This window comes from Cuculus canorus, chromosome 3, assembly GCF_017976375.1.
Source record: "Cuculus canorus isolate bCucCan1 chromosome 3, bCucCan1.pri, whole genome shotgun sequence".
NCBI lineage: Eukaryota > Metazoa > Chordata > Aves > Cuculiformes > Cuculidae > Cuculus > Cuculus canorus.
This window is the reverse complement of record NC_071403.1, coordinates 109,029,979-109,041,111: the sequence shown is the minus strand read 5'-3', so window position 1 is coordinate 109,041,111 and position 11,133 is coordinate 109,029,979. Positions and strand designations below refer to the sequence as shown.

The 11,133-nt window shown below is 55.3% G+C and overlaps 1 protein-coding gene across 2 annotated transcripts; it reads left to right on the top strand.

Annotated features, from left to right (window-relative positions):
- The first annotated feature begins 514 nt into the window (after positions 1–514).
- On the top strand, positions 515–10,969 carry DLK2 (delta like non-canonical Notch ligand 2). Of its 2 annotated transcripts, none has more exons than XM_054064075.1 (6): positions 515–531; positions 3,935–4,036; positions 5,662–5,725; positions 6,845–6,975; positions 7,633–7,777; positions 8,321–10,969. In XM_054064075.1, exons 2-6 carry the CDS (start codon positions 3,964–3,966, stop codon positions 9,096–9,098), a joined length of 1,191 nt encoding a protein of 396 aa, XP_053920050.1. In that variant the 5' UTR covers positions 515–531; positions 3,935–3,963; the 3' UTR covers positions 9,099–10,969. The 2 variants fall into 2 exon arrangements, with proteins under 2 accessions (XP_053920050.1, XP_053920049.1); XM_054064074.1 differs by lacking the exon at positions 515–531 and adding an exon at positions 1,047–1,202.
- Positions 10,970–11,133: the final 164 nt, after the last annotated feature.

The window sequence follows — 11,133 nt, the reverse complement described above, 5'->3', positions numbered from 1 at the left end:
GGGTTATCTTATTGTTCACCAAGGTGCTGGTGTCCACAGCTTGTAAGCACCAGCAAGAGAAGTGCCTGAGGCCACAGTTTCACTCAATGGCTTATTACTTGTGGGGTGACCACCCTACATTTCTCCTTAGCTTTAAGGATGGGGCTACTGAACCCTGCAATTTGCTGGCAGAGGTGTGCTGAGTGGCCCCTGTACCTGGCAGACAGAGGCTGCAGGAGACATTTTCGCTGCTTTCAGATAACCTGAGCAAAGTGAGGGCTTGGATTATCTCATCTTTCCTCCACAGAAAGGGTTATCGGGCGCTGGCAGAGGCTGCCCAGGGAGGTGGTGGAGTCCCCATCCGTGGAGGTGTTTAAAAGGCGGGTAGATGAAGTGCTTAGGAATACTAGTGTGCCCAGAGAAGAGCAATGGAGCTGGTGAAGGGCCTGGAGAACAAGTCGTACGAGGAGTGGCTGAGGGAACTGGGGTTTGAGAAGAAGAGGCTGAGGGGAGACCCCATTGCTCTTTACAACTACCTGAAAGGAGGTTGTGGTGAGGAGGGAGCTGGCCTTTCCTCCCAAGTGACAGGGGACAGGACAAGGGGGAATGGCCTCAACCTGCGCCAGGGGAGGTTCAGATTGGATAACAGAAAAAAAATTTTCACAGAAAGGGTCATTGGTCACTGGCAGAGGCGCCCAGGGAGGGGGTTGAGTCCCCATCGCTGGAGGTGTTTAAAAGACAGGTGGACGAGGTGCTCAGGGACGTGGTTTAGCGGCAGATAGGAATGGTTGGACTCGGTGATCCAAGAGGTCTTTTCCAACCTGGTGATTCTATGATTCTACGATCTAGTAGCGTCCAGGTACGGTTGGACTCGACCTCAAAGGTCTTTTCCAACCGAGCGATTCTACGCCCCTGTTTCTGAGCGAGGAGCAGCGCCGGGGGGAGCGGGGCACCCACCCCGGGGTCCCGGGCGGTGTCCCCGGGGACAGCCCGAGGGCCGGTGCGGCGGGGCGGGGGCAGGGTCTGCCCGGCGGGGGGGCGGGATGTCCCGGCGGAGCGGGGCTGTGCAGGCAGGCACACGCCGCCGCTGGCAGGCGGCCGGGGCTGCGCGGCGGCGGGCGGAGCGGCGCGGCACCAGCGGCACACGCGGCGGCTCCCCCTTTGCGCAGCCCCGCCGGGCATGGCCGCCCCGCGGTAGCCACAACGACCGCCGAGTCGCCGAGGTGAGCAGGGAGGCGGGGGACACCGGGGGACAACTGGGACCCGCATCCCCGTTCTTCCCCCCCCTCCCACACCTCCCGCCGCCTTCGGTGCGGGCTTCGCGCAGCGACACCGGGGAGGGGGGGGGAAGGCGGCATCACCGGGGATGGTGGGGAGCAGAGGAGAACGGGGAGCTCGGGGGGGTCCCGAAGCGGCGGGGGAGGGAGGGAGTGCGGGCGAAGCGAGCCATAGCGGCGCGGCATCCCCCGGGCATCCTACCGCGGGCCACCGGCCCCCAGGGGTCCCTGAGAACCCCCTCCTGGGGCTGTCCTGGTAGCCCCCAACCCTATGAAGGTCCCTAGTATCCCTGAGGGACAGGTTAACAGCTCCCGGGAATGTCCTTAATAGCCCGCAGCCCCTGAAAGCCCCCTCCTGGGGCTGTCCCTGGTGGCCCCCAGCCCGTTGAAGGTCCCTAGTACCCCTAAGAGGCAGGTTAAAAGCCCCTGAGCATGTCCTTAATAGTCCACAGGCCCTGTTAGCCTCCTTCCTAGGGGTGTCTCTGGTAGCCCCCACCCATACAAAGGTCCTTAGTATCCCTGAGGGACAGGTTAAGAGCTCCCGGGAATGTCCTTAACAGCCCGCAGCCCCTGAAAGCCCTCTCCTGGGGCTGTCCCTGGTGGCCCCCAACCCTATGAAGGTCCCTAGTACCCCCAACAGGCAGGTTAGTAGCTCCCAGGAACATCCTTAGTAGCCCGCAGCCTGTGATAGCTCCCTTCCTAGGGCTGTCGCTGAGAGCCCCCACGCATATGAAGGTCCCTAATATCCCTGAGGGACAGGTTAAAAGCCCCTGGGGATGTCCTTAATAGTCCACAGCCCCTGATTGCCCCCAACCATGCAAAGGTCCCTCGTACCCTTAGGAGACAGGTTAGTAGCTGCCAGGAACATCCTTAATAACACGCAGCCCGTGATAGCCCCTCTCCTATGGCTGTCGCTGATAGCCCCCAACCATACAAAGGTCCCTAGTACCCATGAGGGGCAGGTTAACAGCCCCCGAGGGCATCCTTAGTAGCCCACAGCCCCTGGGGAGCTGGCCTCAAACCCATAGCAGAGGAGTGGGATGGAGGGAGCTTCCTCCTCCGTGCCTCAGTGACTCAAAGCCAGGCCTGCCAGGGTGCTGCTCACACTTCCCTCAGGCTGGGGCTGTCCCCCCAGGATACCCCCTGGTGCTTTGCCAGGGTCCGGGTCAGCTTCTGGGTGGATGCTGGGAGCAGCACCCCTGGGATGGCTGTGTCAATAAGTCTGAGAAGCTGCCCCTCGAGTGGAGAGGCTGTGGGGAGCCATGGGGGAAACGACCTTTGCAATGACATGTGGTCAGAGGTTGAGCTCTTCACAGCTCTGAAGAAACAGGATACTAACCATTCAGCCCTAAATTATTTTATAAGTTTCATAGGAATTGCTTCACCCTCCCCTGAAATGCAGCAGCTGTTCACCACTACCCAGCATTTTGAGGCAGGAGGCAAAGGAGGGTCCTTCCGAGCGTGGTGACAAGGGAAATGTGTGGAGGGAGGATTCAGCAGTCTGTGCTGGGCAGTGACAGTAACATCCTGTAGCCCCTCTGAAGATAATGCATCCTTTGTAGGTGATGGTTTGTTTGCCGGAGAGATGCTTGGAGTAACATCATTGCTTTTCGTGGGCTATTTTGTCTGGTTCAGGCAGGTGAAGTCCTTAGCAGGGACCCCAAAACCTCTTCCTGCAATGCATGCCTACATGTGGGTGGGTGGGACACTTCTCTCTCTATCTGAGAAGTCTTTTATGCAACTACTGGCTCAACACAACCATCCTGAGCTAAAGAGTTGAGCTGAAAGTGGAATGGCCCCTGTCCATCACACCCACGCGGCTGGATGGATTCTGCTTTGTACCTTTACCATTCTCCTAGCAGAACTGTTTAATCCCTCCCATCTCATTATAGTAATATATTTATGATATCACCCTTGAATTCCCTGCCCTTAACAACCCCAGAAGGCTGGGAGGGAATGAAGCATTTTTGGAAAGTATTTAACGTTACTTCAAGAGGCCAGGCTGCAGTCGGAAAATAGATGGGTGCAGGAACCCTAGGCTGACAGGGCTCTCTGCAGGACAGCTGTGGAAAAGGACTGCACGTAGTAAGAGGTGCATGTTTGCCTTTCTCACCTGGGGCTGCAGCCCGGGTCTAGTGCCTATTGCTTTACTCCCTTATGCTGAAAGGGGCTGCCATTTACCGCCTGCTAGATCTGCTTGGCTCCTTGCTCTCCTGAAGGGCTTGAAAAGCAGCCTGGGTGCTGTAAGGAGACTCAGTCCATCTGTTGCTCTGAACATGCACTGTAGGGACCTTAACACGAAGATGAAACCCCTCAGACCTAAGGAGAGAAAATGAAGGTCCCCACAGCTGGACTGGTGTTTCTAGAGGCTTCTGCTCTCTTGACAGCAGCTGGCGGAGGCGGGTGCTCCAAGATGCAGTGTAACAGCCTGAGCTATTAGATGCTCAGGATTGAGTTCTCCTGTACGTGCATTTTAAAAGGTTTTTTTATTCTTGGTGCTCCAACATTGCCTTAGAGAAAGGGGCCTGGAAGGACAGAGAGGAACGCGGTGACAAGTCTGTACAAAACTGAATGTTTCAACTCGAAACTGCCAGGTAGCAGAGAGGAAGGGATGCATGAAGTGAAGCTGTGGTGTCAGCCTGGGGATTTTTCCGAGCTTGCTCCTTTTCTCTCTGTAGGTGTTCATCTCGGTGGGGCCACACTGACCATGCTCAGGAGCTTCTGTCTCCAGCTCATGTCCTTGGTTTGGATACTCTTGGCCCATCACCAGCTTGCCCAAGGTGAGTCTCTATGGGTGTGGGTTCCTTCTCTCTTACATCCGTCTTTCCAAACCTGTTCTTGGCATTGCTGAAGTCTTCTCAGTTCTCCATGCAAAATAGAGCTGGCCTGACCTGGAAGACCACAGAGTGCTGCTCAGTCATCCTGCACCTGGGAGGTAACTGGTGGCAACCATAGAGACACCCGCTCTAGTGCCCATGGGGGTGGCAGTGCCTGAGCAGACTGGCAGTGAGAGGTCCCACTGCTCTGTCTCTTGCAGTTAGGACGAATGAGTTGCTGAGCCAGAGGGCCTGTTCGGAGAGGCACGGTGAGGGGGAAAGAAGATCCCAAAACTGAATGGCTAATTCTGGATGCCATGAGACAAAATCCCTTTCTAAAGATTATTTTGTTTTCCCCCTCCTCTGGATGTGAATTCCCAATGAATTCCCAAAACTGTCTGCCAGGAGAGATGTTAACAAATAAGAAAGATTACAATTCCCAGGCCTGGGCTGAGCAGTCCCAGCATACTGCCCTAGCTTTGTGATGGCTTGTTTTGGGAGGCTCTTATCCTGAGTGGTGGGACCTACCACCTCAGTTCAGCGAGCATGTGGATGGGGGATTTCTCCCCCTGCTTGCTTCCTGGGCAGTACATCGCACGGTTTGGGGAAAGCCTGAGTGCACTTCTTGTCACAGGGGCTTTAACTTGCCCCAGTCCAGGACAGAGTGTCTCAGTCAGGTAAGAGTGTTCATCTTCTGGGCCTGTCCTGGGATCACACTGGGCTCCTGGAGAAACCTCTTGCTTCCTGACATTTGCTCTACCTCTTCTGCCCATGAGGCCAGAGCAAGCCAGCTCCCTGTGGAGCTAAGATACAAGCAGGTGATGGGGAAGATGGGAAGGTAGAGATGAAATGGGACACCTGGCTGGAGAAAGAAGGCCAGCAGTGAATGGGAGATGAGAACTGGCATGACAAGGCCACAGCTCAGTTACAGCTTCTGTGGCCTTTAAATAAATAAACAGAACTGGATACCTGGCCTCTTGCAATGCCCAGTCCTGTGTGCCCATGATGGAAGGGGCCTGCTGGCAGCTGGCTCTTGGAGGAGGGCAGGAACCCCCACCAGGCTTCTCCATGCCAAGAGCTGTCCCTAGGGATGGAGACATCCTAGGAGATAAAGACAATCCATCCTTGGTCCCTTTGTGCCCCTTGCAGTACCTGATCCAGAGCTTTCCCACCATGTTTGTCACACAACTGTGTGACCAAGGTACCCGGTGGGTCGTGCTCTATTACACAGGTTGCATTAATGCATGGGCAACGTCAATTCTTGCCCAGAAGGGCCCGAAGTCTAAGGGAGGCAGCAGAGAAAGCGGAGTGTGTGTGTGGGGGATGGTCAGAGACCAGGTAGCTTTTAAGCAGGGTCCCATTTCTCAGTAAAGAGAGCGTTATTGGTGTTTGGATGACTGCAAAAACCTCATCTCTTCTGTGGCATGCAGCCACTGAAAGGAAGGTCTCCCACTTTGCAGTTCTGGGAAGGGGCAGGCTGAGTGCTTAGAAAGAAAAAAAAAGAGCTGTGAGCCAGCAGGGCCGTGGGCAGATCTGGAGTCATCTACGGTATCTGCTTAACCTAAGTTCCCCTGTCTCCTGCCTGGTAGGTGATGACTGCAGTGAACGCTGTAATCTTGCCCATGGCGGATGTGACCAGGATGGGAAGTGCAGGTAAGGCTTGTCCTCGGCTCCCTGCTCCTGCTGCCCCTGACCATAACAGCTCTTCCTCCCTCCGTGCTGCTTCCCTCGGGTCTGCATCCCTGCCCCAAGCTTAAGCGCCTGGAATTGTTGACTCTGTTCTTTATACCTGACTCCCTCTGGAGTGGGACACTTTGATGCCTCAGCGCCTTGCTGGTCTCCAGCCTTTGCTCTAGTGCTTCCAGGAATGCCTCTCACTGCGCTCTGACTGACATCATTCTTCTGAGCCCTTTTTGTCTAGACAGGAGCAGGGGACAGCCGGGCCATGCCTGACTGGTGGGGAGAGAGCCTCCAACTCAGAGATGATGAGGACAGTCAGCAGGCAGCAGTGCAGACTTGCGGGAGCAGCCGGCTTGCTTGGCTTCCTTGCTGTCTGAGATGTGGATACTCTCCCTGGGGGTGTGGAAAAGAAGAGCTACTGATGTGCATGTCTGAGGGCATCAGGGGTCCTCTCTCTGGAACCTGGGCTGCGATGGGGATCTCTGGGTGTTTTCATAAAGGGCTCACCAGCAAGTTGGGGACACCCCTATCCCATGATAGTAGTGCGTGTGTGATTCCTGGAATTGCAGCTCCAGCTGGTGCACAGATCCCTCAGAGGCAAAGCTGAGAGCATGACCCTGCAGCCACGTGGGTTGCCACAGTCCTGGATGCTGCCCCTCATCCCACTGCAGGGCAGCCCTGGGAGGAGCAGACTGCTATAAGTTGGTCCTGGACACCTGGGCTGCAAGGATTAGGGATGGGGCATTTCTCTGCCCACCAGAATGGCTGTGTAATGCGGGAGCCACAGGAATTGCTGAGCTAAAACAGTGGTGTGTACAGAGTGGCTTGCTGCAGGAGAGCTGCTGAGCTGTTTTTGCCCCCTCACCCTCTCTGGCTGCAGAGGAGGGGTCTGCTCCTGCTCGGTCTGCCTGCTTCCATGGAAAGATGAGATGCCAGTACTGATCTCCTGTGGAGGAGGGAGCCAGCAGGTTCATGGAGGGCTTTAGGAGGGCTTCCCAGCACTATCTGCAGCAAGCCTGCATGGCAAGCAGTGAGGCTTTCTGCAGCCCCTGCCTGGGTTTTGTCACGCTGCCATGACCTGTCCTCTTGCAGGTGTGATCCAGGCTGGGAGGGCGAGTACTGCGAGGAGTGCGTGCGTATGCCGGGGTGTCTCCATGGGACATGCCACCAGCCTTGGCAGTGCATCTGTCACACCGGCTGGGCTGGCAAGTTCTGTGATAAAGGTGAGTTGCAGACTGGACATCCTAACCTCTAAGGGCAGAAACCCAGCCCCCCCTGCATGGCCAGGTGAGTCAGCACACACACCACCCAAGTGATGCCACCTGGGCTGCTCAGGAGATGGGATGTTGCCTGCCATCCCCTTCCTGCAGAAGAAGTCAGGCTGCTGGCACCTGCTCCCTGGCTGCACAGCAAAAGCTGCTGTGACACTGGCCAGCTTCAGGAAACGGAGTGGATGAACTCATTGCCTTTCCCACACCACGCCTGGGCTCCAGGCAGCACCTCATGCTTCCCCCAGGGCTTCCTGTCTTCAGCAGGTGGCCAGTGGGCTCCCCTCCTCCAACTGCTCCCCAGTGCAACTCCTCTGTGCCACAAGGTCTCCACTGGCTGGACAGATGGTGTGCACAGTATCTTCACATTGCAAAAATTTGCAGGAAAACTTCCTTTCTCTGCGCCCTGAAGCCTGTGCTTTTTGCGGATGGTAGTTGTGAATCTCCAAGTAGGTGCTGCACTTCCATTGCTGCAGGTGCCCATTGGTAGAGAGGCAGGAGAAGCTCCTGCCATTTCCCCATCCCCACTGGGTTTGATGGGCTGCATGGCAACTGAATTGGCCACATTGCCCCTCTTTTCTTGCTAATTCCCAGCTTTTTCTTTCCCCTCAGACATACACATCTGCGAACACCAGTCCCCGTGCCAAAATGGGGCTCAGTGCATCTACGACCGAGATGGGGAATATTCCTGCCTGTGTCCAGAAGGCTTCCATGGGAAGGACTGTGAGATGAAGATTGGGCCATGTGAGAAGGCAGGGTGAGGCACAGCAGCCGAGGCAGCAAGATTACAGATAGCGTTAACTTCAGGTCACGCACTGCCAAGCAGTGGCCCCGCTTGGCTCATTATCTGTGGAATTCCATGTGCTGATGGGAGTTAAGCCCAGACCATGTTTTTGGTTTAGCTGTGTGCACCACATGATCCTGCCGACTCAAGGTCTTTGTTGCAATCAGATCACACTGCTGTAGGTGTGATGAGCTGATACCTGTCCTGCCTTTGGGGAGCATCAGGAGGGCATGCTTCCTCTTTAGATCATTTGGCTGAAGAGTCTGCCTGGTGGGTGGTGGGCCCATGCACAGCCACAGTATTTCAGGAGGTCCCATAGCCTGTCTTGTGGGGAGGCAGAAATCCCTGCCTGGTCCTCCCCTTGAGAAGGTCCTGCTCCTTTTTCCCCCTTCTCCATGGAGTGGGCTGGTGCCAGATCCACTGGCCACGCAAGCGGCTGTGTGTGTTTATCTCCCTAGAGTGGGGCAAGCTGCTTGCTCTCCAGGGCCATGACTTACCCTTGCTCTCTCCATGCAGGTCTCCATGCAAGAATGGAGGGCAGTGTCAAGATGAAAACGGCTTTGCCAGCAACTTCACCTGCCGATGCCTTGCTGGCTTCGTGGGGGCTCTCTGCGAGAACGATGTGGATGACTGCTTGATGCGTCCCTGTGCCAATGGTGCCACATGCCATGATGGGATCAACCGCTTCTCCTGCCAGTGCCAGGTGGGCTTTGAAGGGCGTTTCTGCACCATCAATATCAATGACTGCGCCAGCCAGCCGTGCAAAAATGGGGCAAAGTGCTACGACCGCATCAATGACTACGACTGCCTGTGTCCTGACCGTTTTACTGGCAAAACCTGTGAGATTTCCATCCCCGAGCCCACCTGGGCTGCACCCTACCACCCTGCAAACCATGAGAACGGTGGCGTGGTGAAAAGCACTGCTAGCGAGATGCTCGCAGTGACACAGCCAGAGCCTGTCAGGACCGTGGTCACAGGGCGACGTATGGCCAACCACAGCGAGAAAGAGCCGGGGGGAGGGTTATTGAAAATCTCTGTGAAAGAGGTGGTGACCCAAAGGGACTCAGGGCTGACTGAAGCCCAGCTGGTGACAGTGCTGGTCTTTGGGGTGCTGACAGCAGTGCTGGTCCTCATCACTGTCCTGCTAATACTGAGGAACTGGCAGAGGGGCCGTCAGAGGTCAAACTGGTGCCAAAGCCCTTTGCAGGCTGCAAGAAAGCTCCAAGACCAGGAGTGTCAGGTGGGCATGCTCAACACCGTCCTGATCGAGCCCAGGAAGACGACGGAGCTATGAGCTGTGAGGACTCTGAGCCAGGCCCTTGGCAGGTCATTGTGCTGGCAAACCCCTCGAACTGCAACCCTGGGGAGCTGTGCTGGCACAAGCTGGGCAGTGGGGAAGGGCTCCCGGAGCAGCAAAAGCATCAATGGAAGCCTGCAGCATCGAGTGTTGGTGCGATGGCTCCACTTGAGTCTGAGCCGTCTCCCACTCAGCCGGGGCAGCCAGCACCCAAAGGTATCCAAAAGCAGGGTGGTGTTGGGTCAGCCCTGCAGGGGAGCAGTGATGTGACACTTGTGGCAGCCCATAGTGCGCAGAACCAGCACTGCCTGACATGCGCTGATGTGAGCTCTCAGAAGCAGGATGGGTAGTGCTGCGAGGAGAACACAGCTTTCTTGCAAGCCAAAGTTCTGCCAGGCCTTGTGTAACTCCTCTCTGTGACTACTGGAAGGGGCTTTTCCCTCTCGTTTATGCTGGTGTTGGGATGTTTCTTCTGCAGTCTTCGGGACAGTTGTGGCTACAAGGGTTTCCCTGCTCCAGTACTGGATGGGGTGGCTTCTGGCTGTTTCTGGATGCTGTCATGTCAGATGCCATGTCTTTAGGGAGCAAGGGCTTCTTCTTCTCCTGGCCTTGTGGTTTGGTGAGCCAGTTTGAAGAGACTCTAGAGATCATTTGGGGTCTCTTCATGCCCTTCTTCTGCCCTGGGTGATGCCCCTTCCTCTGGCTGTCAAACTTACAGTTACAAACACGTTCTATACTTTCCTCCTGATAATCCAGGAGTCTTCTCCCTCCACTTACTGAGCCGTCCTTTCTGGTCTTGATGCAAATGGCAAAACTATTCCCCTCTCCAGCATGCACTTCCGCTTCACCATTTCTTGACAGGAAGGAGCATAGCTTGCTCCCCTCTGGGGTCCTCAGGGCCTGAGCTGGTCCTTCTGATGTGCCCTCGCAGGTGACACTGGAGATGTGCTGCAGCTGGTTCAGGAGCGATAAGAGATCCAAACCCTCCTTTCCTCTCCCAGTCATTCCAAGGCAGGCAACTGGCACTAACCTCAAGTCAGCCATCATATAGTTTCTTGATACAAGAAAGACTGAGCTCCTGTTTTGTCAACGACTCCCCACAATGGGCGTGAGGACAGGCCAGCGAGCCTGGGGTGCCCATAGGAAGCAGAAATAGCACTGCCTTCTCCACCATTGCTAAAGCATAGCCAAGAGGTAGTAGACAGCCAGGTCACTTAGCCTTTGAACTAGGGCTGCTTCTGCCAGCGCTGGTGTGATGTGCAGCAATTGGTGTCTCTGCCAGGGCCAGGATTTTTCATGCCTCCTCTTGGTTACAGAGGGCTAAGCAGTGGGGTAACCCCTGACCACCAGCAGCCCAAACCCTACTACTGGCCTGTGGGGCTGAGAGCTGGGTGCAACACGGTGTGAAGAGAGTTAACAGAGCAGTGAGCACTCAGCCAGGAGGGAGAATTGGGAGAGGGAACTGGGGCTTCATCAGAAAGATTATATTTTTAATACATTGATGGATGATGTACCTTTATCAAATAAAACAAATGCAAGCCCAGAAACAGCGTATCAGAGAATCGTAAAATAATTTCTATTGGAAGGGACCTCTGGAGAACAACCTCCTGCCCCAGCAGATCTAATTAGATCAGGTCACTCAGTGACTTTTTTGGATGAATACCTCCGTTACTTCCCTCAAGAATGCAAACCCAGATTGTGACATAGGACCTCATACTCTGGCTGCAGGAGGAGATGACTCCCACATCCTCAAGGGAAGGAATGAAACCTGCCTCACGAGAGCATAGCAAAGGTGTGTACCTGCTAGGTGTTGCCTCAGTGCTGGGGAGAAAGAAAACCACAGACTGAGTCCAACGATGCCCATGGGAAGAGCGATCTAATCCTAGAAATGAAAGCAATTGTGGGTTTGTGCAGCTGGGAGGAGGGCAGGAGGGATAGGGAGTTTCTCTTGGAAAACTGGTCTCAAAATAAACTAGCCTTACAGGTCTTTAATGTAATCACATTCCGGTCCTTCAGGGGAAGGCCTTCTCCA